This window comes from Carcharhinus amblyrhynchos, chromosome 15 (genome assembly GCF_965287045.1).
Source record: "Carcharhinus amblyrhynchos chromosome 15, sCarAmb.v2.hapA, whole genome shotgun sequence".
NCBI lineage: Eukaryota > Metazoa > Chordata > Chondrichthyes > Carcharhiniformes > Carcharhinidae > Carcharhinus > Carcharhinus amblyrhynchos.
The window spans coordinates 69754024-69780890 of record NC_137338.1 but is presented as its reverse complement, the minus strand read 5'-3'; the positions used below and the strand labels follow the sequence as shown (position 1 = coordinate 69780890).

The 26867-nt window shown below is 43.8% G+C and overlaps 1 protein-coding gene across 1 annotated transcript in view; it reads right to left on the bottom strand.

The window, feature by feature from the left end:
• The window catches only part of LOC145353409 (lysosome-associated membrane glycoprotein 1-like), a 42466-nt gene extending 21027 nt beyond the window's left edge, over nucleotides 1-21439 (bottom strand). Inside the window, exons 1-2 of the mRNA XM_080204155.1 lie at nucleotides 21252-21439; nucleotides 11693-11811 (exon numbers count right to left, since the gene is read on the bottom strand). Coding sequence (XP_080060281.1) covers nucleotides 11693-11811; nucleotides 21252-21291 — 159 coding nt within the window. The 5' untranslated portion in view covers nucleotides 21292-21439. The remainder of the gene's footprint in view (nucleotides 1-11692; nucleotides 11812-21251) is intronic.
• Between the last annotated feature and the right edge of the window lie 5428 nt (nucleotides 21440-26867).

Genomic DNA, 26867 nt, shown 5'->3' with positions numbered 1-26867 from the left:
AACAAGTTTTTTTGTGTCGGTCTTCACAGTGGAGGACACAAATAGCATACCGATAATTGACAGTCATGGGACTGTAGGGGGTGAGGGCCTTAAAATGATCACTATTACCAAAGAGGTAGTCCTGGGTAGGCTAATGGGACTAAAGGTAGACAAGTCCCCTGGTCCAGATGGAATGCATCCCAGGGTACCAAAAGAAATGGTGGGAGTAATAGCAGATGCATTAGTTGTAAAATATCAAAATTTGCTGGACTCTGGAGAGGTGCCAGCTGTTTGGAAAACAGCTAACGTAACACCAATGTTTAAAAAGGGAGGTAGACAAAAGGCGGGTAACTACAGGCCGGTTAGTTTAACATCCATAGTTAGGAAAATGCTGGAATCTATCATTAAGGAAGAAATAGCAGGACACTTGGAAAAGAATGGTTCAATTAAGCAGACGCAGCACGGATTCATGAAGGGAAAGTCATGTTCAACGAACTTACTGGAATTTTATGGAGATGTATGTATGGAGTGAATTGGAGGGGGCCTAGAGCTGGGGGTACGGAGGGAGAGGAGTTTGTGAAATGTGTTTTGGAAGGGTCTCTAGAGCAGTATGTAACTAGCCCGACTAGGGGAGGGGCTATACTGGATTTAGTGTTGGGTAATGAGCCAGGGCAGGTGGTTGAGGTAGAGGTAGGCGAACATGTGGCTAACAGTGACCACAAGTCTTTAGGATAAAAATGTAAAGGGACGAGTGCCAGCCGATCGGGAGTGTACTGAACTGGGGAAAGGCGAGCTATAGCAGGATTAGGAGGGAGCTGCAGGACACTGATTGGGAGGGACTGTTAACTGGCAAGTGGGAGGTTTTTAAGGGCAAAATGAAGTGGTTGCAGGGGAGGTATGTTCCGGTTAAGCGGAAGGATGGGAAAGGTAGGATTAGAGAGCCGTGGATTACATGGGGTATTAAAGACTTGGTCAGGAAGAAGAGGGAGGCGTATGTTAGGTCGAAACAACTGGGTACGGAGAGTGCGCTGGAGGAATATAGAGAGAGTAGGAGGGAGCTAAAAAGGGGAATTAGAAGGGCAAAGAGAGGGCATGAAATGGCTTTGGCTGGTAGGATTAAGGAAAATCCAAAAGCATTTTATTCCTATATTAGGAGCAAGAGAGTAGTTAGAGGGAAAATTGGTCCTCTTAGGGACAAAAGTGGGGAGTTATGTATTGAGTCGGAGGGAATGGGGGAGCTCCTGAATGAATACTTTGCGTCGGTATTCACAAAGGAGGGGGGTTTGGAATCGTGCGGTCTCTTGGAGGGAGCTGAGGATCAGTTGCAGGAAATATCTATTACGAGGGAGGAAGTGTTAGGGCTTTTAGGTAGCGTAAGGACGGATAAAGCTCCGGGGCCTGATGGTATTTGTCCCAGGCTGCTTAGGGAGGTGAAAGATGAAATTGCTGGGCCTCTGGTGCAAATCTTTGTCTCTTCTTTGGACACAGGTGAGGTCCCAGAAGACTGGAGGGTAGCAAATGTGGTACCGCTGTTCAAAAAAGGTAGTAGGGATAACCCTGGAAATTATAGACCGGTGAGTTTGACATCGGTGGTAGGGAAATTAATGGAAAAAATACTTAGGGGTAGGATGTATAAGCATTTGGAGCGTTGCGATCTGATTAGGGATACGCAACATGGCTTTGTTAGAGGGAGGTCTTGCCTTATGAATCTTGTGGAATTCTTTGAGGAGGTGACAAAAACAGTTGACGATGGGAGAGCCGTTGATGTCATCTATATGGATTTCAGTAAGGCATTTGACAAAGTCCCTCATGGTAGGCTGGTAGGAAAGGTTAAGGCACATGGGATACGAGGTCAGGTAGCTAGGTGGATTGAGAACTGGCTGGGTAATAGGAGACAGAGGGTAGTTGTGGAGGGGACCTTTTCGGACTGGAGGCCAGTGACCAGTGGTGTGCCGCAGGGCTCAGTACTGGGACCTCTCCTCTTTGTAGTATACATAAATGAGCGTAGGTGGTGTGATCAGCAAGTTTGCGGATGACACCAAGATGGCAGGGTTGGCAGGTACTGAAGTGGAATGTCAAGTGATACAACAGGATATAGATAGGTTGGTGCACTGGGCAGATAGGTGGCAGATGGAATTTAATCCTGACAAATGCGAGGTGATGCATTTTGTAAGGAATAATGCAGAGAGGAGCTATGTGATAAAAGGTAGACAGATTAGGAGTATAGAAATACAGAGGGACCTGGGACTGCAGGTTCACAAATCCATGAAGGTTGCGACACAAGTGGAGAAGGTTGTTAGGAAGGCTTATGGAATGCTAGCCTTTATAGGAAGGGGTATAGAGTATAAAAGCTGCCGTGTAATGCTTCTGTTGTATAGAACGTTGGTTAGACCGCATTTGGAGTACTGCGTCCAGTTCTGGTCACCTTACTACCGGAAGGACGTGGAGTCTCTGGAAAGGGTGCAGAGGAGGTTTACCAGGATGTTGCCTGGCATGGAGGGGCTGGGTTACGAGGAAAGGTTGGAGAAACTGGGACTTTTCTCCTTGGAAAGACGGCGATTGAGGGGGGACACGATAGAGGTATACAAGATACTGAAGGGAATAGATAGAGTCAATAGTGAGAGACTGCTCCCTAGACTGGGTACAAATACGAGAGGTCATGATTTAAGGGTGAGGGGGGAGAGGTATAATTTGGACGTGAGAGGAAGGTTCTTTACGCAGAGAGTTGTGGGGGTATGGAACGCGCTACCGAGTAGGGTGGTGGAGGCAGGAACGTTGGACTTGTTTAAGGTTCAGTTAGACAGACATGAGTGAAACGAGAATGGAGGGTTATAGTAGGGGCTATTAAATAAGGTCAGAACCTCGGGAGACACCGGAAATGCAGATTTGTAAATTAATGTTTTTGTCTTTTTATTCCGCAGGTGGAGGTCCACCTCATTGTCAAACGAGGGGCATGCACACAGTGGGTCGTGCGTGGGCTGCTCTTGGAGGTTCCGGGAGTGGCCTAGTACTTCGTGTCGGTGTGTGTGCTTGATCCTGGACCGGTAGACGGGCGCCGCAACAGCTCGGTGACTAGCACTGCTAGCTGTGCAGATACATGGATTTGGGCCTGCGTCTGTGGGAGTTTGTGCATTCTCCCTGTGGTTGCGTGGGTTTCCTCCGGGCGCTCCGGTTTCCTCCCACAGCCCAAAGATGTGCTCTTAGGCTGACTGGTTTTACCAAATTGACACTATTCTCCACCTGAATCTGGCTAAGTTAGGGGTTCCATTCGTAGACACGCAGGGTAGAATAGGTGTAGGGTGATGCGGCGGCGTGGGCTCGTTGGGCCGAAGGGCCTGTTTCCCGTGCTGGGTTGTTCTTTGTATGTAACAAGTGCAGCTGACAGAGGGAAACCGGTGGATGTGGTGTTTTTAGATTTGCAAAAGGCATTCGATGAGGTGCCTTACATTCCATTTGCCTTCTTGATCACCAGTTTTTGTGATCCATGCACAAGGACCCCCAGGTCCCTCTGCACATAGCATGTTGTATTTTTTCATCATTTAAATAATCCATTTTACTATTATTCCTTCCAAAGTGGATAACCTCTCACTTGACAGCGTTATACTCTGCCAGAAGGTTGCTGCAGAAGATAATGGTACACGGAGTTGGGGGTAAAGTGTTAGCATGGATTGAGGATTGGCTATCTAACAGAAAGCAGAGAGTTGGAATAAATGGGTGCTTTTCCAGTTGGCAGTTGGTGACTAGTGGCGTGCCATAGGGATCAGTGCTGGGACCTCAACTGTTAACCACATACATAGACAATCTGGAGGAGGGGACCGAGTGTAGGGTAACAAAGTTTGCGGATGACACAAAAGATGAGTGGGAAAGCAAATTGTGTGGAGGACACAGTCTGCAGAGATCTGGATAGGCTAAGAGAGTGGGCAAGGATCCGGCAGAGTATAACGCTGTCAAGTGTGAGGTTATCCACTTTGGAAGGAATAATAGTAAAATGGATTATTTAAATGATGAAAAAATACAACATGCTATGTGCAGAGGGACCTGGGGGTCCTTGTGCATGGATCACAAAAACTCAGCAGGTGATCAAGAAGGCAAATGGAATGTTAGCCTTTATCGCAAGAGGGATGGAGTATAAAAGCAGTGAGGTCTTGCTGCAATTGTACAAGGTACTGGTGAGACCACACCTAGAGTACTGTGTGCAATTCTGGTCCCCTTATTTAAGGGAGGATATATTAGCTTTGGAGGGGGTGCAGAGAAGGTTCACCACGTTGATTCCTGAGTTGAGGGGGTTAGCCTATGAGGAGAGATTGAGTAGACTGGGCCTGTACTCATTGGAGATCTTATAGGGACATACAACATAATGAAGGGGCTAGACAGGATAGAAGCAGAGAAATTATTTCCACTTGAAATGGAAAGAAGAACTAGAAGGCACAGCTTCAAAATAAGGGGGAGTCAATTTAGAACAGAGTTGAGGAGGAACTTCTCCCAGAGGGTAGTGAATCTTTGGAATTCTCTGCCCATTGAAGCAGTGGAGGCTACCTTGTTAAATGTGTTTAAGCCACAGATAGATAGATTTTTGACCAATAAGGGAATTAAGGGTTATAAGGAGCAGGCGGGTAAGTGGAACTAAACCACAATCAGATCAGCCATGATCTTATTGAATGGCAGGACAGACTCGAGGGGCTAGATGGCCTACTCCTGCTCCTATTTATGTGCTTATGAGAATTATATAATTGTAGCATTTTTTTATGATCTGTAGTAAAATGGCAATGTTTCTAGGTTGCTTCAAAAAGGTGGAATTATTAAATTTCAAGTGGGTGGTTTTCCTTCTATCAACATCAGGACTGTGGGCCATGCATTTGTACTAAATCACCAAAGCATTTCAGCAATCAATGTAGTTCGTGCATGTGAAAGAGGATGCAGTCCATTAGAACAATGGAACATGACCTTACTGGTTACGTACAAAGGACTACAGCAATGCTTTACAAACTACTTTCCAACGTGATTTCATTTTAATTCACTGCCACCTTCTCAAGGGCATTTAGGAATGGGCAATAAATGCTGCACTTACCGGAATTGCCCACATTCCATGAACAAATAAAAACTCCTGAAAATTAATGTCATCACAGATGCCAACAAAAACAAAACATTAACAAAATAGCCAAGTAACTTTCAGTATATAATTAAAGTTCATGTATTATGTCTAATAGAGAGATACAAAGATCAAAAATCTGTTTTAAATTACATGATCATGTAGCCTAAACTCTCATGCTCCCTAGAGACAGAAAATGCAGCGGAACTCTTGATTCCTCCCATTCCTCTCACACTGCAATCAACCAGTCTCCTGCACCACATACATAAAAACATCCTCCTACCCATCTCTCATGCACTCAGTCACAGAGTTTACAGCATGGGAGCAGGCCCTTCGGCCCATCTTGTCCATGCCACCCTTTTTTTTTAAGCCCCCAAGCTAGTTTAATTACCCACATTTGGCCCATATCCCTCTATATCCATCTTACCCATGTAACTGTCTAAACGCTTTTTAAAAGAGAAAACTGTATCCACCTCTACTACTGCCTCTGGCAGCTTGTTCCAGACTCTGAAAAAGTTGCTCTCTGAACACTTTTGTATCTCTCCCCTCTCACCTTAAACCTATGCCCTCTAGCTTTAGACTTCCCTACCTTTGGGAAAAGATATGACTATCTAGCTGACCTATGCCCCTCTGTTTTCTGGATCTCCATAAAATCACCCCCCAGCCTTCTATGCTCCAGAGGAAAAAAGTCCCAGTCTATCCAGCCGCTCCTTATAATTCAAACCATAAAGTCCCAGTAGCATTCTAGTAAATCTCTTCTGCATTCTTTAGTTTAATAATATCCTTTCTATAATAGGGTGATCAGAATTGTACACAGTATTCCAAGTGTAGCCTCAATGTCTTGTACAACTTCAACAAGATATCCCAACTCCTGTATTCAATATTCTGACTAATGAAACCAAGCATGCTGAATGTCTTCTTCACTACTTTGTCCAGCTGTGACCCCATTTTCAAGGAACTATGAACCTGTACCCCTAGATCTCTTTGCTCTGTAACTCCTAACAACACCCGACCATTAACTGAGTAAGTTCTGCCCTGATTCAATCTACCAAAACGCATCACCCCGTATTTATCTAAATTAAACTCCACCTGCCATTCATCAGTTCCCTGGCCCAATTGATCAAGATCCCATTGCAATCCAAGATAACGTTCTTCACTGTCCACTATGACACCAAGATTGGTGTCATCTGCATCCTATATCCTCATCCAAATCATTAATATAAATGACAAATAACAATAGACAGCACCGATCCCTGATGCATACCGCTGGTCACAGGTGTCCAGTTTGAAAAACAGCCCTTTACAACCACTGTCTTCTGTCATCAAGCCAATTTTGTATCTATTTACCTACCCATCCTGGATTCCATGAGAATTAATCTTATGCAACAACTTACCATGCAATACCTTGTCAAAGGCCTTGCTCAGCAGCCCCTTCTCCCCCACACCTGTCAGTCAGTCAGCGGGCCCTCTTCCCAACCCCACTCACTCAGCAACCTCTCTTTCCAATCCCCATTCACTCACTCAGCAGGGGAGGCAAAAAAATATGTTGGCCTACATACTGAGTACTGGAGCTGATATGTCTTGCTGCAGTCATACAGGGCCATGGTGAGGTCTCACTTGGAATACTGTGTGCAGTTTTGGGCTCCTTATCTCAGCCAGTAGATGTGGTTTATTTGGACTTCCAAAACGCTTTTGACAAAGTCCTACATAAGACATTAGCATATAAAATTAAAGCACGTGGGATTGAGAATAGTGTATTGAAATGGACAGAAAACTGGTTAGCAAACAGGAAGTAGAATAAACATCTTTTTCTGAATGGCAGGCAGTTACTAGTACGGCTAAGCGCTGGAACCTTAGCTGTTCAAAATGTATATAATTTAGATGAGAGACCAAATATAATATCTCCAAGTTTGCTGATGACACAAAGCTGGAGGGTGAGCTGCAAGGAGGATGCAGAGATCCTTCAATATGATTTGGGTAAGCTGAGTGCCTGGGCAAATGCATGGTAGATGCAGTATAATAAGGATAAATGTGAGGTTATCCACTTTGGTAGCAAGAAAAAGGAAAGCAGATTCTGAATGGCTATAAGCAGAGGGGGAATATGCAACGAGCCCTGGGTGCCCTTGTATACTGGTTACTGAAGGCAAACATGCATGCGCAGCAGGCGTTGTAGAAGGCAAACTGTATCTTGGCCTACATAGTGAGAGGATTTGAGTCCCAAAGCAGGGATGTCTTGCTGCAGTTATATAGGGCCATGGTGAGACTACACCTGAAATATTGTGTGCAGTTTTAGCCTGTTTATCTGAGAAAAGATGTTCTTGCTACTGAGAGGGTGCAGTGTAGGTTTATAGACTGATATCTGGGATGGTGGGGCTAACATGAGGAGAGATTGAGTCAGTTAGGATTATATTCGCTAGAGTTCAGAAGTATGAGGGAGGTGGGTATCTCATACAGATCTATAAAATTCTAACAGATTTGGGCAGGATGGATGCAGGAAAAATGTTCCTGATGGTGGGGGTTCCCAGAAATCTAAGAATACAAGATATACCTTTCAGAACTGACATGAGTTTCCTCACCCAGATTGTGGTGAGCCTATGGAATATGCTACCACAGAAAGCAGTTTATGCCAAAACATTGTATGTTTTCAACAAGAAGCTGGATATAGCTCTTGGAGCAAAGGGCATCAAAGAATATGAAGGGAATGCAGGATCAGGGTATTGAGTTGAATGAACAACTGTGATCATACTAAATGCGGCAGAACAAAGGGCTGAACAGCCCGCTCCTGCTACTATTTTCTATGTTTCTTCCCATTGCCCCATCTCACTCAGTTGTCCTTTCTCAAATGAGCATCCCCCCTCCCTACAACTGACTTTTCAGTAGTCCTTCTCAACACTTCAGCTTTCCCACAGTCTCATTCAGCGACTCCTGTTCCCAAAACACCCTCCAACTCAGAGACTCTAGATTCATTGCCTGATGAAGGGTGATGTAGACTCGAAACATTGGCTCTATTCTCTTCCCACAGATGCTGTCAGATCTGCTGAGACTTTTCAGCATTTTCTGTTTTTGTTAATATTGAGGAGCATATTGGACTGTAACCTCTGATGCCCACATATGTGCAGTTAAATGTAGAATTCTGGAAACTGCTATCAGATTTCCCTGCTCTTTCACACGAGATGCTCTTACCATTAGATTTGGCACTCAAAATACATGAAAGTGAGAAACATCCATTGGATACCCACCAAACATGCCAGAAACTGTTAGGGCTAATGTGTTTTGGTTGCTAGTACATTTTAATTAATTCAATAAATCTGAATTGCCAAATAAACAATCACTCCAACATTGCAAATTCACTCAAACTTGCAGGTACTTCAAATTTTAAGCCATGTTGAAGGATTTTTTAAAAATTCCTTTGATGTCTCATTGCTCCCTCAATCCTGCCTTCCTCTCCCTTTGTGCTTTCTGTACATGATTTTATGTGAACATAAGAAATAGGAGCAGGAGTAAGCCATCTTGCCCTTCGAGCCTGCCCCGCCATTCAATAAGATCATGGCTGATCTGTCGTGGCTCAGTTCCACCTTCCCGCCCTCTCCCCATAACCCTTAATCTCCTTGCCTATCAAAAACCCATCAACCTGCGTCTTAAATATATTTAGCAAGGCAGCCTCCACCACTTCAACAGGCAGAGAATTCCAGAGATTCGCCACCATTTGAGTGAAGAAGTTCCTCCTCAACTCCGTTCTAAACCGCCCTCCCTTTATCTTGAGGCTGTGCCCTCTAGTCCTACTGTCCTTTCTGAGCGAGAAGAGCCTCTCCACCTCTATCCTGTCCATCCCATTCATCATCTTATACGTCTCAATGAGATCTCCCCTCATTCTTCTAAACTCTAACGAGTACAAGCCTAGTTTATTCAGCCTCTCCTCACAGTTCAACCCCTTCAACTCCGGTATCAACCTAGTAAACCTCCTCTGCACTCCCTCCAAGGCCAAAATATCCTTGCGTAAGTGCAGCGACCAAAACTGCACACAGTACTCCAGCTGCGGCCTCACCAGTGCCCTGTACAGTTGCAGCAAGACCTCCCTACTTTTATATTCAATCCCCCTCGCTATGAAGGCCAGCATCCCATTCGCCTTCCTGACCACCTGCTGCACCAGCAGGCTGGGTTTTTGCGACTCACGCACAAGGACCCCCAGGTCCCTCTGCACCGTCGCATGCTGCAGTTTTTCGCCATGTAAGTGAAGTATTCTAACTTTCACTTCCTGATTTAGACTGCATGCCTCAGCAAGGATTTAGAGACACATGGTTGTTGCCTTGTACACACATGCCTCAGATTGCCTTAGGGAGCATTGATTGTAACATAACAATCAGTGTAAGAGCCCACAAAGTCTCTGGACAGCTGTAGGTGGATTGGCGGGTGCTAGTTGTTTGTTAATCTGGGCCATTAATCAGCCCGTAATAGGCTTCAACATTTAAATAGTTTTTCTCTTTTTGACATTTTAGAAACCTAAACACCAACTTGGAAAATCAGAAGGAATGATTTTCCAATGTAAAGAACTTACATTGTCATCAGTGCTGGAAAGCACATCTACTGGAGGGAAATTTCAAACATGTATTACTCAGGATTCACCACTGCTTTAAATGTTGAACTGCAAGGGTCATGGTGCATGCATAAAAGAGAAAGCACATGTCACATAGACAAGAATATTTTCCAATTCTCATCTTAGAATCATAGGACTCAGAAATCCTACAGTGCAGAAAGAGTCCATTTGGCCCATGGAGTCTGCACCGACCACAATCTTACCCAGGCACTATCCCCATATGCCTACATATCTACCTGCTAACCCTTCTAACCTAAGCATCTCAGAATATTAAGGGGAAATTTCTAGCATCCTTCTAACCTACGCATCTCAGGATTTTAAGGGGCAATTTCCACCATGCATCTTTGGACTGTGGAGGAAACTACAGCACCCGGAGGAAACCTATGCAGACACAAGGAGAATATACGAACTCCAACAGACAGCGACCCAAGCCAGGAATCAAACCCAGGTCCCTGGAGCTGTGAAGCAACAGTGTTAACCACTGTGCTACCATGCCGCCCCATCTTCTTTCCTCCAACAAGCTTACTTCCTGCCAAAAGGTGTTATTCACTGATGGAGATGTATACATACCCTCAAGATACCCTTCTGCTGAAATGTGGAAGAACTTCAGTCTTTACTGCTCAGTTTTAATTTAAAACTCTACACTGAAATTATAGCCACACAATGCAGGGTAGCTATTTATACCAAACTCTTGCTCTATAGGACACAACAGCCCTGGTTGCTATGGTACATGGTGAAACAGAACCAAAAGAGATTGCACTCTATCCAAGTGACCCATAAAGTACCAGTCCACTCCCTCCAATGATTATTCAAATTCTCTCTCATTTACTCTTGATCTATTACGTGCCTGTGCCCTTTCTCTCTTCAAAACGGAGCCCATCCCCTAGTCCTAGGGTTCGTAACAGCCTCAAATACATTCTCAGGATTTAATTAAATGTTTCCAAAACAACACTGAAGCTTCCAGAATATAACCTATTGGCTTGCTTTTCTCCACTGCAACCAATCTCAATCCCTCCACCTCTCCTCATAGCTCAGATTTTATCAGCCAGCTGGTTGGTTGGTTTCTATTATAAAATTTCCAATTTCTGGATATTCTTGCTGCAGTGCAACATTTTGAGCTGTGTAGATTAACCTTGAAGATAGCAAAGCTTAGAATACAAAAGTCAGATAGTTATGCTAAACTTGTATAAAACACAAGTTTGCTCCAGCAGGAGTACTGTCCAATTCTGGACACCACACTGCAGGAAGAATGTGAAGGCATTAGAGACAGTACAGAAGAGACTTGCCCTAATGGTTTTGAGGATGAAGGATTGCATTCACACGGACAATTACAATGAGAAATAAAGAGTGGGCAATGACTGGAGGGCATAGATTTAAGGTGAAGCAGTTAGGGTTTGGAATGCAGTGTCTATTGGATTAGTGGACACAGATAAACTAGCAAGGAACTGGATTCACGCTGGATTGAGGAAAATTACAGGGATATGGGGGAAAGAGATGCGGAAGAGCAGACTAAGTGAGGCGAATACCTCCTTCCATGTTATACCATTCTTTCATACTATGATTTCCAGAGGATTTATTACTCTATTATGATCTATAAATGAAAGCGATTCAACTGTCTGCACTGTGCAACATACTGCATTTCAGTAAGCTAGCCACCAATTTCCCAAGGTCCCTTGTGTTGCTTTTTGTAGCTTACGGCCATTTTGTTTTCAACCATGGTTCTCAGAAAGCACTCAATAACTGAGTTCAGCAAGTCAAAGGGTATTTCAGTTAGTTGAACTGCAATTCAAGCATTTGAATAGGTTTTAAACATTAAAGCTCAATTCTGTTATTTTCAAAACACAGGACATCGCTCCATATCCAGTTTAGAACTGATAAAAATCTAATTTTCTTTTCAATAACACCTTTGAGAGCTTTTGATACATTTTGTGTAGGCAATTAGTAGAGGTGAATTTCAATCATCCGCCTGCTTCTTGACAGCTAAAGATAGAGATTGAGAGCCAAACTATGGAAGCAATTATATAACTCACCTCCTTTTTAGCAGTGGTTTTGTAGCTGACTGAAAAGTTGGCTGACAATTCAGCTAGCAAACAGACTTTACTTCCATCTTTCACCTCAAATCTCTTCATTAATGCAACCTGTAAAAAACCTGCACAAAAAACGTTGCAAATTAAGGAAGGAAAACATTGAAACACACACTAGAAGCAGACATCTGCAAACACTCAGCAGAATGTAGAATGTAACTATTTGAAACCCAGAGCTGCTGTAGCCACACAATATTCAATACCACCATTTTATTTCTAAAAAGAGGTAATACTCACTGCCCCCTTACCTACTTGGACAACAGCATAACCCAGCAATATTAAAATAACATCCCCTTGTGACCTAAAATGGATATTTGTTATATTTTATGTGAATGCTTCTTCAATTTCTCTAAACATAGTGTTAACATTTGGCAAAGCACATTATAAATTATTTCATAGCAAATAAACATACAGACCATGAATGGATCATTTAGGTGACTTAAACAAGCCTTCTGTTACTTCAGAATGAGCCAATGGTCGAATTTTAATCCACTGTAATCTGTAACTGCTTAGTCTGATTCGATCATCAACACAAGACCAGGCAACCAACCGTGGTTCAATGAAAACTGGAGAAGGACCAAGCCTTTCTCTAAGTAAATCTGGATGTGGATATATATCACCATTCCTTCATTGTCACTGGATCAACTTTCCTCACCACAGTGGGGATGTATTTGCACACAAAATTTAATGGTTCATGAGGGCAGTTCACCAGCACCTTGCCAAGGGCAATTAGGAAGGGTAATAAGTGCTGGCTTTGCAACCTGCAACTGAATTTTAGAAAATTTCAGACTTTGAGCTCTCCTGAAACATTTACAACTTTCTTCAAAACTAACTGCCTTCAGTCTTCTCAGTTCAAAGAGCCTGTGTCTACTTTCTTTCCATTCTGCTCCCACTTTCACAGAAAACGTCAATAAAAAAGCTAGTTAAATGTTGGCCTTATCGTGGGTGGGCTGGATTACAACAGGAAGTTATTCTCTAGCTGTATAAAGTCTTGGTCATACCCCATTTGGCGTATTGTACTGAACTACACCTTGGGCAAGATGTAACAGCCATGGGGGTGAGTGTGCGTGTTCAGTTTAGTTCTTCCAAAATAATACTAGAGGTTAGAAGTAACATTGCAAAGATAGATTGTTTATACTGGCCTGTATTCCCCACAGTAAAGAATCATAGAAAATAGGAATAGGATTAGGCCATTCAGCACTATGAGCTTGCTTTACCATTCATTATAATGATGGTTGATCATCCAACTCAGTAGCTTGATTCCACATTCCCCACATATCTTTATAGAAGATTGAAAAGTGATCTAACCAAGTTGTTGAAAATGTTCAAAAAGGTATATAAACATAGTCTGTTCAATGAAATTAGTTTCTATCTGGAATGACAGGACATTATCTTAATACTAGAGCCAGGCAGGCCATTTAGGACTTGGGCTGTTTCGTTACAGTAAAGGTGTTATACAAGTTATTGTTACTCATGTTAACCACGTTCCAACCTCTGGTCTGCAAATAAAAATAACAGCGCAGTCAAATTTTCAGAAAGTAAATCTATTTATCTTGTTTCCCTCCTATTTTTCATCTACTTGCTGCCCTTGATGACAAGTCAAAAGCATCAAATTATTATTCACCTACACAATGATGAAACTCAGCTCGCGTGACCCCACAATATTGCTAGATTCCGAGATTGCTTGTCCAACATCTAGTACTGGATTAGCAGAAATTTCTAGGAGGACTGAAGCCATTGTTTTTGGTCCTTATTCCAAACTCTATTCCCTAGCTACCGGTTCCATCCCTTTCCCTGGCATCTATCTCAATCTGTTCTTAATCTTGGTGCGGTATTGACCACGAGATGAGCTTCTGACCTTGTATATTATTTTGTTAAAGGTGCTGCATAAATCTTTGTTGTTGTTGATGAAAGTCAGAAGTTCGTTGAATGTAACCATAATATTTGCTAAAAGACAATTCAAAACACTGCTCTAAAACAATACATGGAAACACTCAGCTGAAGGTAATAACATACTGAAAATCAAAAAGGTGGGAACTGAGTTAACCGGATTGCATATTTGTCACAATAACTTCCTTGAAGAAATTGTTTTAAGAGATTGTCATCCTTACAAATATAAGAACATAAGAAATAGGAGCAGGAGTAGGCCATCTAGCCCTTCGAGCCTGCCCCGCCATTCAATAAGATCATGGCTGATCTGTCGTGGCTCAGTTCCACATTCCCGCCCTCTCCCCATAACCCTTAATCCCCTCGCTTATCAAAAACCCATCAACCCGTGTCTTAAAAATATTTAGCGAGGCAGCCTCCACCACTTCAACGGGCAGAGAATTCCAGAGATTCACCACCCTTTGAGTGAAGAAGTTCCTCCTCAACTCCGTTCTAAACCGCCCCCCTTTTATCTTGAGGCTGTGCCCCCTAGTCCTACTGTCCTTTGAGCGGGAAGAGTCTCTCCACCTCTATCCTATCCATCCCATTCATCATCTTATACGTCTCAATGAGATCTCCCCTCATTCTTCTAAACTCTAACGAGTACAAGCCTAGTTTATTCAGCCTCTCCTCATAGCTCAACCCCCTCAACTCCGGTATCAGCCTAGTAAACCTCCTCTGCACTCCCTCCAAGGCCAAAATATCCTTGCGTAAGTGCGGCGACCAAAACTGCACACAGTACTCCAGCTGCGGCCTCACCAATGGTAAACAATTTGTAATTATAAAGTGCCTTCAACATAGGGATCCAAAAAGGTATTTTACAAGGAACAATTGTTAGATTATCAAGTCAAAAACTTTAAGGTGCAGAAAAGTAGCAAAGCAAAGGTAGTTAATGAGACCTGTAGCTCCAAAGAGGACTCAGGTAGCTGATGGTCATTTCACTAATGGTAGAGAGAAGCCAGAATTTGTAAATTGAAGGGTGTTAGGATGGAGCTCTGGGTAAGTCAGAGACATAACAGAGCACAAGGATTTCAAATTCAAATGCTGAAGAACAGGATGTCAGTGGGAGTGACAGTCAAGTTTAGACAACAATGCAGACAGCAGTTTTGCAGTTCACGAAGGATGGAGTTCAGGAGACTAATGAAGGCGGCACTGGAAAAACAGAGCTTACAGCTAACAAAAGCATGAATAGGCGCTGTAATGGCAACATAATATAAAGGCAGTCTTAGTTTGCCCAAGATCAAACAGCACACAAGAGATTTTGTCAATAAACTCCATTTCAGCCATAAACAGGGAGTGGAATCAGCATCGAAGCACGAGTTATTGCAGATGCTGAGTAAGACAACTTTAATCTCCCCAGTATTTAATTAGAGAAAACTCTAGTTCTTCGATAACTTGAAAACAATGCCTATGCATTAAACGTTAACAATCTGAAATTAGGACATGCAGGCATTGTCACCTAAACAATATCAGAGAACCGTTTCTCCACAGCCAGTAGGCAGTTGGCATTCTCCAGTGATAACTTCCAGGAATCTGGGACGCAGTAATAGAAGAAATCTGTCTCACTGAAGTTTTGAACATCTGAACTCTGCAATTGGCATCTTTGCATTGAAAACCTAAAAGCTTCCTACTAAAACAAAACAAATCCCCCCCCCCCCACCCCCCCAGGATATCCCAAAGGCATTCAGCAATAAAAAGGATTTTTAACACAGTTTCAAAACATTGCTCGCATGATTACTACATTTACCAATGATACAAAACCAGTGGTCTTTTGCTTACTTTTAAACTTGAGCAATTTTCTTCATGAAAATGGAACATTAAAATTCAAAAGCATAATACTGCAGAAGTCAGAAATTAAAACCGTCATAAATACTCAACTGTCAGCATCTGTAGAGAGGAAAACAGACGAGTGGATGATCTTTAATCAGACCATCAAAATGGATGAACTTGAGATCCACGCAGCTAACTAATATTCAGGAATAAATGACTGAAACAGATAAGATTCTGAGGGGACTTAATAGGGCAAATAAAAAGGTGCTTTTTCTTGTGGGGGAAATCCTCAAATTAGTTTCAAATTAAACAGTCTCCCATTTAAGTCCGAGATGAGCAGAAATATCCATGCTCAAGAGTGTTGCTAATCTTTGGAATTCTCTTCCCCAGATGGAAGGGGAGGCTGGGCCACTGAATGTGTTCAAGGCTGAGTTAGGCAGATTTTTTGATCGACAAGCGAGTCAATAGTTACAGGGAGCAAACAGGAAGAGGAAAGTTGGGTTTTGTTTTAGTTTTCCCATTGTGTTTTGCAACTACTGTACATAAAGGCATAGTACTACAACAGATCAATGTACAAGTTCTCCTCATGATCAGCATCCAAAGTGCCTTTAAATTGTTGGTCTTGGAAAGGATGTATTGTCAGAGTCCATTTGCCATGTAAGATTCAACAAAAGCCTGATTAGTCATCCACCTGCATCAGTTGCTCACCTGGGACTCTGCCTCATCTTTCATCTTTTATGCTTCAGCCTTCGCATATGCTTCATCTGCCACCTCGCTCTCATGTCAACAAGGATCTCAAAATCCCAGAACTGAAAGGCCACAATAAGCCATGATTGAACATAGAACAGTACAGCACAGGCCCTTCAGCCTATGATGTTGTGCTGAACATGAAGCCAAATCAAACTAATCCCTTCTGCCTGCCCTTCATTCATATCCCTCTACTCTTGCATATTCTAAAAGCCCCTTAAACACATCTATCATATTACCTACACCTGACAGCGTACTCCAGACGTGTACCACTGTGTAAAAAATGTGCCCCTCAATTCTCCTTTTCCTCCTCTCACCTTGAGTGCATGACGTTAGTAACGGTGGAGCAAGTTTGAGGGGCAAAATGGCTTACTCCTATTTCTTAAATTCTTTTGTGATGTTGACCATTTTGATCAACAGTATACATTTATCAAACTCAAGATCAGATGGCATTCTCCTAGTTCTAAACAGGACAAAGGATAATCAGATACATTTCTCTTCCTGAGATTATTGTTTGGGTAAACAATTTTGACTTCTGTGAACACCCAATTAATTAACTTGAAGACCCTCAAATATTGACCTGGTTGACCAGAGGGTCACAGAATTATGTAGAATCGCACCATAACAAGATGTTAACAGTCAGAAGGTGAAAGGGAAATCATCAGGGAATTAAAATAAAATTTATATAGTACTGATGCACTCAAGTTTACTCAAAAGGAAAAATTTGCATCAATGCAGGAGATGAGTACTGTTTTATATTACTAAATGGTTCAGAATGAAGGTGTTCTACAATGGAGCACTGAAGTAAATTGAATGCAATTAAGTTTTTTTAAAATCTCATTTTATCTTGGTGCACTTTAGATCTTTCAAAGGTATCTGTCTCTGCACACTTGTACAAAATATCATTTAGCATAAATGCTTCTTCTTATGCCGTTTCATTTTAATTGTGTTGTATCTGCTCTAAACCGGATTGTTGTGCAACACAATCTACAATTTCCCACTTGCAAGATCCTAAGTACACATTTACAAAAGGCAGTTTAGCTAGCTCATCAAGAGCAACTGCTCTTATGACCACAACACTGATAATAGTTCACTCATGATCTTTGTGCCTGATTGTGCAATAATGGTACAATATTACTTGGAAAAATTTCCCACACAATTGGTTAAGACTCATCCTTCAGCTTCTGAACTTCAAACTACCAAATGCATACTTAACAGCAATAAGGACCATTAGTAGCAAATACACAACTTCAAAAATTACAACTTAGACATGAAAACCATTACATCACCAAGAATCATTGAGTGCTCTGGACAGAATAAATAAAGAAACTGAGGGTTGCAAGGTAAAAGCCTAGAACTGAATCCAGAAACATGAGGTTAAAAAGGGCAATTGATTTACCAGATAAAAAACACACGAGGGAGTAAGGACAGAAGAGCAAAGTGAAAGATGGGAACAAAGCACAATAGGCAAAGTAAGCTTAGCAAACTAAGCAGGTGATGCACACAACAACAAACCTAGAACCCAAGGGCATAATTTTGGGAAATTGGGAAACCCATGTTCCCAATCACAAGATATATTAAACCATGCACCAAATTACACCGGATGTGAAGCTTCCCCAAGTTCCTCATCCCTGGAACTATTCACACAAATCTTTTCTGCACTATCACTGCAATGCTTGCTTAAGTAAGGTGCCAAGAACAAGGTGCAATACTGTGGCTGAAGTCAAACTAGTATCCTAATTAAGTTCAATACAGCCTCCTTGCTCATATATATGATAGTCCTATTAATAAAGCCTAGGCTATTGTATACTTTATGAACAGCTCTCTCAGCCTATCCTGCCATCTTTAATCTCTCATGCACAAACACACCAAGGTTAGAATTGTACCCATTTTATACGCCTTTTCTCTTCCTACCAAACTGACACTTTCACATTTCTCTGCATTTAACTTCATCTGCCACCTTGCCACCAATCTTTCTGTGCCCCTCTGAATGTTTACACTATCCTCCCCACAGCTTACAATGCCTCCAAACTTTGTACCATATGCAAATTTTGAAGTTGAGCCTCATCTCCAAGGTGTAAGCCATTTATAAATAACATAAGGAAAAGCAAGAGGCCCACTACCAACCCCTGGGAAACTCCAGCTTGAAAACATCCAGTGATTGCTACTGTCACTCAGCCAATTTTGCTAAGTCTGTTGTATGGCACAACATCAAACAGCTTTTTGAAGTCCATATATATCCCATCAACTGCATTACCCTCATGTGTTTGTTACCTCCTCAAAAAACTCTCACTTCAGCAAGTTATTATAAAATTATAATTAATTAAATTAATATAATTAATAAGTTATTATAACACAATATTCCCTTAGGAAATCCAGGCTGGCTTTCTTTAATTTACCTGCAAGTATCCATTTAACCATTAATTTTGTCCCTACTTATTGTTTCTATCAGTTTCCCCACCACTGATGTTAATTAAACCTACAGGCCCACTGTTGCTGGGTTCATCTTTTGCAATTCTTCAGTCCTCAAGCACCACTCAAGTCAAGGGAAGACTGAAAAATTACAGTCTCTCTAATTTCAACTCTCACTTCCCTCAGTAGCCTTGAATACATATCATCCAGTCAAGATCAACTTGACATACACATGGCCTACCCAACACTACCTCCTTATCAATCCTTCTGGCATCTGAGTTTTCTTCTTTTTCACCATGGCCTGGTTGAAATGCTTAGCCCTCAGTCTCCACGAACCGATATTTGTTTGTACCCTAAATGGCTCGCATGGACAGCAGAAGAAACATTATAAAGACACACTCAAGGTCTCCCTGAAATCGCTTGACATAGACAGAACCACCTGGGAAACGCTGGCACAAAACCACCCAATCTGGTCCTGCTTCATCCACAAGGGTCGTCAAGCTTACGAAGCAAGGTGCATTGCTGAAGCACAACTTAAGCGCGAGCTGCACAAGTTCAGAGCTACCAGCGCAACAACGACAGTGCCTACACAAGTCTGTGCAATACGTGCCAGGACATTCTGCGCCCGAACTGGCCTGACCAGTCATCTTCGGTCACACTGCATCCAGCATCGAAACGACTAACGGTGTCGAGGGCCTCATCGATGATGATGGACAAACAACCAATGACACTACATTTGTTAATACTATTTTGCTTTTTATTCGCCAATAGAAGCCTGTGGATTTCCTTTTACATTAGATGCAAGTCACTTTTCATACTCCAACATTGCTTCTTCCCCTCTTAACATTCAGTTTGCTTCTCAAATATCTCAATGACACAAGGCGTCAGGGTTCCCTGGTCCACCATTACACTGGAGTTACGGGATTCCCCCCTCCACACCAATCACACTGGGGATTAGTCTCTCATTCAATTCCCAGATTACATAAGGTAGATGACTCCTCCCAACCCTAACCTTGCCCTCACTCCCAGATCACACCGAGTGAAATCACTCCACCTCCCCAGCACATTCCACCCTCTCCTCGCTCCCAGGTCGCATCCCCTCCCTCCCAGGTCGAACTCCTCCTTCCACTCCCCCTCTCACCCCCCAGGTCACCTCTCCTACCACTTCCCCACCCACCACTCCCCAGGTCACCCCTCCTTCCACTCCCCCCTCACTCCCCAGGTTGCCCCTCCTTCCACTCCGCCCCACCCCCCCCTCACTCCCCAGGTCGCCCCAACCCCCTACCCCCCCCACGTCGCCCCTCCTTCCACTCCGCCCCACCCCCCCCTCACTCCCCAGGTCGCCCCAACCCCCTACCCCCCCCACGTCGCCCCTCCTTCCACTCCGCCCCACCCCCCCCTCACTCCCCAGGTCGCCCCAACCCCCTACCCCCCCCACGTCGCCCCTCCTTGCACTCCGCCCCACCCCCCCCTCACTCCCCAGGTCGCCCCAACCCCCTACCCCCCCCACGTCGCCCCTCCTTCCACACCCCCCCCTCACTCCCCAGGTCGCCCCAACCCCCTACCCCCCCCACGTCGCCCCTCCTTCCACACCCCCCCCAACCAAAGGTCACCCCAACCCCCTACCCCCCCCCCACGTCGCCCCTCCTTCCACACCCCCCCCAACCAAAGGTCGCCCCAACCCCCTACCCCCCCCCACGTCACCCCTCCTTCCACACCCCCCCCAACCAAAGGTCGCCCCAACCCCCTACCCCCCCCACGTCGCCCCTCCTTCCACACCCCCCCCCAACCAAAGGTCGCCCCAACCCCCTACCCCCCCCACGTCGTCCCTCCTTCCACTCCCCCCCACCCCACTCCCCAGGTCGCCCCTCCTTCCACTCCCCCCCCACCCCACTCCCCAGGTCGCCCCTCCTTCCACTCCCCCCCCACCCCACTCCCCAGGTCGCCCCTCCTTCCACTCCCCCCCCCACCCCAGGTCGCCCCTCCTTCCACTCCCCCCCCACCCCACGTCACCCCTCCTTCCACTCCCCCCCCACCCCACTCCCCAGGTCGCCCCTCCTTCCACTCCCCCCCCACCCCACTCCCCAGGTCGCCCCTCCTTCCACTCCCCCCCCACCCCACTCCCCAGGTCGCCCCTCCTTCCTCTCCCCCCTCCCACCCACCCACGTCGCCCCTCCTTCCTCTCCCCCCTCCCACCCACCCACGTCGCCCCTCCTTCCTCTCCCCCCTCCCACCCACCCACCCCAGGTCGCCCCTCCTTCCACTCCCCCCCCCTCCCTCCCACCCCAGGTCGCCCCTCCTTCCACTCCCCCCCCCTCCCTCCCACCCCAGGTCGCCCCTCCTTCCACCTCCCCTTCACTCCCCAGGTCTCTCTCCCTCCCTCACTCCCAGATCGCACCGGCTGAAGGCTCCTCCCTCTCTCTCGATCATTCCAGGTCTCACGTGATGGGCCGCTCACGTGATCCCAGGGTAACGGTCAGTGCGCGCGGACACCACCACCCCCCACCCCCCACCCCCCACCCCTCGTACAGACTGCCATCCAGCCTGCTTCCCTTGCTTTCCCCCCCCTCTACGCTACAGGCCACCCGCTTCGCAAACGAACAGCGCCCACTCCGCACGACGAGGCCCAGGCTTTGAGGCCTTCCCTTACCCAGCAGCAGCAAAGCAGCGAAAAGGCGGTAGGAGCTCATGGTGCTAGTGGCTGTGGGATAGAAGGCTAGCTCGGTGGATGGGTGGAAGAGGTGCGTGTGTCTGACTCTCAGCTTCTGGGTGTCTCTCCCTCACCGGGTCTCCAGCTGCTCTCCGTCTCTGCCTCGGAGCGAGTCCCGAACTCCTCTGGCTCATGTGACTGATTACATCAGAGGGGTGTGTCCTCCACCTGTCACTCAACAGCCTGGCCCCGCCCCTTCCCCAGCGGAGGACATTCAGCCCATCCTCCCTCTCTGCCAGAGAATGACTCATGTTTCGCCATTCCTCTTTCTGTCAGGCTCTTTAAATTACTGACCTCTGATTCTTGAACCTTGCACTAAAGGGAACAGTTTTTCCCCATCTACTCCTCATTATTCTGATTTTGAACATCTTTATCAAAAGCCCTCTAGACTTTTTCTTCTCCAAATAGCCCCAAATTTTCCAGTCTATCCCTGTAACTGAAGTTCCTAACATTCTCATAAATAATTTTGTGCTCTCTTCCCATGCCTTCATGTCCTTTCTAAAGACTGGTGTGAGGCGGAGTGTGACAAATTCCACAAGATCTATGAGTCACAGATTAAAAAGCATTTTTACTGCCCCATGTATGACAAGGAGCCTCAAAAATAATTTAAATATATCAACAATCAACTTTATTATTCTAACCTCTTACATACCTTAATAACAATTGCATCGTACTCTTAATTTCACGATCTGGAAAGGAAATCCATGGTACAGGTTTCAAGGTCATATAACAAAATAAATTGCAACGGTATAGTATTTCTCAACCTCAGGACATCCCAAAGTACTTTGCAGTTTATGCATTACTTTTGAAGTGTTGTTACCGTTGTAGAAAATGTAGCAGACAATTTATGCACAATACCCTTAACCCACAATAATAAAAAAAAAGATAGTCTGCTTCAGTCAATGTCCGAGGGATAGATGTTGCCTGGGAGACATCTTCATTTCTTCATCAAAGTAGTACTGAGAGATCTCTTACACCCACCTGAGACGCCAGATAGGATCTCAGTTTCATATCTCTTGTGAAAGATGGCACCTTTGACACTGTCACGCTCCCTGCACTCAGGTGTCAGTCTAGATAATATGCTCCAGTCTCTGGAATGAGTCATGAACTAACTCAAAAACAAGAGTGCTAACAACTGAGCGTGGCTGACACTTGCAATGCCTAGTAAATTGCTCCATATATGTTATAATATATTTCTTTAATTTGACCTATTAAGCCCATGCACTTGATATACATTCAATTGTACATTTTCCTGCACGTTTTCCAATAGGAAGTATGGTGGCACAGTGGTTAGCACCGCTGCCTCACAGCGCCAGGGATGGGTTCTGGCCCTGGGTGACTGTCTGCGTGGGTTTCCTCTGGGTACTCTGGTTTCCTCCCACACTCTAAAGATGTTACGTGCATTAGCCATGCTAAATTGCCCCTTAGAGTCTGGGATGCATAGGTTAGAGGGATTAGCAGGGTAAATATATCAGGTTACAGGGATAGGACTTGTGTGGGATTGTTGTCAGTGCAGACTTGATGGGCTGAATGTCCTCCTTCTACACTGTAGGGTTTCTATGAGTCCATGTCAGCTTTCTATGGCAAAATCCAGTCAGTCCCATTCCCCCAGCTCTATAGTCAAAACACTGGACCCAACATAAGAATTAGCAGCAAGAGTAGGCCATTTGGCCCTTTGAGCCTGCTCTGCCATGCGATAAGATCATGGCTGATTGGATTGCGACCTTAACTCTACTTAAAACCCTATTATCCTGGACTCCCTTGTTCATCAAAAGCCTGTCAAGTTCAGCCTTGATTATGTTCAATGATCCAGAATTCACTATTCTCTGGGGAAGAAATTTCCACAGACTAACAACTCTCAAATACAAAAAACTCCTTATCTCAGTCTTAAATTGGAAACCCCTAATTTTTAAACTTTATAAGCAAAATCCAAATTCACCACATTCAAAGGGTTTCCCTTTATCGATCTTGCTTGTCACTCCCTCAAAGAATGTGAATAAAATAGTCAAATACAATTTCCCTTTAAAACCAGGTTGACTGTGTCTGATCATATTATAATTTTCTAAATGTCCTGCTACTATCTCCTTAATAATGCATTCTGGCATTTTTCTTATGATGGTAGGCGAACTAGCCTGTAGATTCCTCCTTTCTGTTCCCCTCTTCTTGTATAAAGGTGTTACATTTGTTATTTTCCAATCTACTGGAACCCTTCCAGAATCTATGGAATTTTGGAAGATTGCATCAATGTATTTACTAATCTCAGTAAGAAGTCTCGCAACACCAGGTTAAAGTCCAACAGGTTTATTTTGCAGCACAAGCTTTTGGAGCGTTGCTCCTTCATCAGGTGAGTGAGGACTTGTGTTTACAAACAGAGCATATACAGAGACAAACTCAATTTACATGATAATGGTTGAAATGCGAGTCTTTACAGGGAATCAAGTCTTAAAGGTACAGACAATGTGAGTGGAGAGAGAGGCAAGCACAAATTAAAGAGATGTGTATTGTCTCCAGCCAGAACAGTTAGTGAGATTTTGCAAGCCCAGGCAAGTCATTGGGGTTACAGATAGTGTGACATGAACCCAGGATCCCGGTTGAGGCCGTCCTCATGTGTTTGGAACTTGGCTATCAGTCTCTGCTGAGCGATTCTGTGTTGTCGTGTGTCGTGAGGCCACCTTGGAGAACTGGGATGACTCAAATGGATCTTCGAGTACGCTTCTCCAAGGCAACCTTCACGATACACGACAACACAGAATGGCTTCAACCAGGATCTTGAGTTCATGTCACACTACCTGTAACCCCTACAACTTGCCTGGGCTTGCAAAGTCTCACTAACTGTCCTGGCTGGAGACAATACACATCTCTTTAACTTGTGCTTAACCCTCTCTCCACTCACATTGTCTGTACCTTTAAGACTTGATTCCCTGTAAAGACTCACATTCCAACCATTATCATGTAAATTGAGTTTGTGTCTATATATGCCATGTTTGTGAACACAAGTCCTCACTCATCTGATGAAGGAGCAGTGCTCCAAAAGCTTGTGTTGTCAAATAAACCCTTTGGACTTTAACCTGGTATTGTGAGACTGCTTACTGTGTTTACCCCAGTCCAACACTGGCATCTCCACATCTTTACTAATCTCTGCAGCCATTTCTTTTAACACCCTTCAATGGGAGCCTTCAGGTCCAAGGGACTCGTCAACTTTTTAGTTCTAGTAGTTTCTCTAGTACCCTTTTCCTAGCGATTGTTTTACGTTCCACCCTGCGTTTACCTCATGACTTTCATGTATATTGGTATGTTTTATTCAACAATGAAAACGGACACAAAATATTTTCGCTATTTCCATTATAATTTTCCTAATCCCATCCTCTATGGGACCAACACTCACTTTAGCTACTCTTTTCCTTTTTAAATACTTGTAGAAACTCTTACTGCTTGTTTTTGTTATATTTCTCACTAGCTTTCTCTCGTATGTTGATTTTTCCCTCATTATTCCTTTGGTCATTAGAACATAGAACAGCACAGCACAGGAACATGACCTTCGACCTATGATGTTGTGCCAAACATGACGCCAATTTGTTGATTTCTAAAATCTTTCCAATCTTCTGACTTATCAAAAATCTTTGTGGTATTGTACACTTTTCCTTTCAATTTGATACTATTCGTAACTTCCTTAGTTAACCATGGATGATGCATCCTTCTCAAAGGGTCTTTCTTTTACAAGGGAATATATTTTAGCTGAGAGTTATTCTCTTAAATGACTGCCACTGCTTCTCTACTGTACTACCATTTAACCTATTTTCTCAATCTACTTCAGTTAGCTTTGTCTTCATATCCTTGTATTGCCTTTATTTATGTTTGATATACTCATGTTCAACCCACACTTCTCACCCTCAAACTGAATATGAAATCTGTCATATATCATGTTAAGATCACTGTTTCCTGGAGGCACCTTTACTATGAGATCATTATTCCTCCTCATTTACTAGGTCTAAAATAGCCTGCTCTGAAATTGATACTGTAATGTACTGTTCGAAGAAATTGTCCCCAGATACAGTCTGAACTCTACTTCCAAGCTGCCTTTGCCAATCCAACTCATCCAATCAATATGAAGATTAAAATCATCCATGATTATTGCAGTGACTTTCTTACAAGCCCCCATTATTTCTTCCTATATGCTGCAGAGTGTGACATCTGTTGGAAGGCCTGTAAACTACTCCCACAAGTGACTCCTTCCCTTTGCTATTTCTTATGTTATCTAAACTGATTCTATATCTTGATCTTTTGAACTAAGGTCATCTCTCAATAATGTATTGTCATCCTTAATTCTCAAAGCTAACGCACCACTTTACCCCAGTTTCCCATTCTTCCAAAATATCAAATATGTTGACTATTTAAATCTAAGCCATGGTATCTTGTAGCTACATTTTTGTGATGGCTATCAGCTCATACATATTTATTTCTATTGATGCTATCAAATTTATTTGTTTTGTTAATAATGTTGTGTTTATTCAGATTCAGAGCCTTTAATTTTGATTTTTTTTTGCCATTTTTGCAAATTGCAGCCATAGCACGATTCAGGTAAAGAACGTCCCATCAGTACAGCTCCCATTTTTCCAAGTATTGGTGGCTAGTGTCTTGTTATAGAGTCAAAGAGCACGGAAACAGGCCTTTTGATTCAACTTGTCATGCCGTCCCTTTTTTTACCGCTAAGCTAGTCCCAATTGCCTGCGCTTGGCCCATTTCCCTCTATAACCATGTAACTATCTAAATGTTTTTTAAAAGACAAAATTGTACATGCTTCTACTACTACTTCTAGTAGCTTGTTCCAGACACTCACCACCCTCTATGAAAAAATTATCCCTCTGGACCTTTTGTATCTCTTCCCTCTCAACTAAAGCTTATGCCCTCTAGTTTTAGACTCCCCTACCTTTGGGAAAAGATGTTGACTAACTAGCCTATCTATGCCCCTCATTATTTTATAGACTTTAATCAAAACCTATTTACCTCGTACCAATCTTTCAGCCAGACATTTCTTTAATCTTATTTAACATCTGCCAATTTGCTCTTGGCTACTTCTTAATTTAGCCCCAAGTTGCTCAAAATCCATAAACTGAGATTGTTTCCTAATCCTATCTTGGTCATTGGACATAGTGGACCACAACATCCATCTCTCATTGCAAGTTACTCTCCAGCTCTGAGCAGATGTCCTGAATCCTGGCATCTGGCAGGCAACACAGCCATCTTGAATCCTGTTCTCGGCTGTAGAGAACTGTGTCTACCCCCCAAACTATTCTGTCCCCTGCTTCCACTACGTATCTACTTCCTCCCTCTGACCTGAATGGCTTCCAAAAGCATGAGACCACAGTCAGTTTGTTGGCTGTTTGTGCAACCAAGTTAGTAGCTGATGTTTTGGTTAAATGTTTGAATGTCATTGGCCTGAAAGTAATTGGCAACAATTTGGCACAAGGTCAAACTGAAGTTGGACCCTTAGAGAATGAGAGGGGGGACTTTGTGGTAGGGGATGGGGAAATGGCTGAGGCCTTGAATGACTTTTTT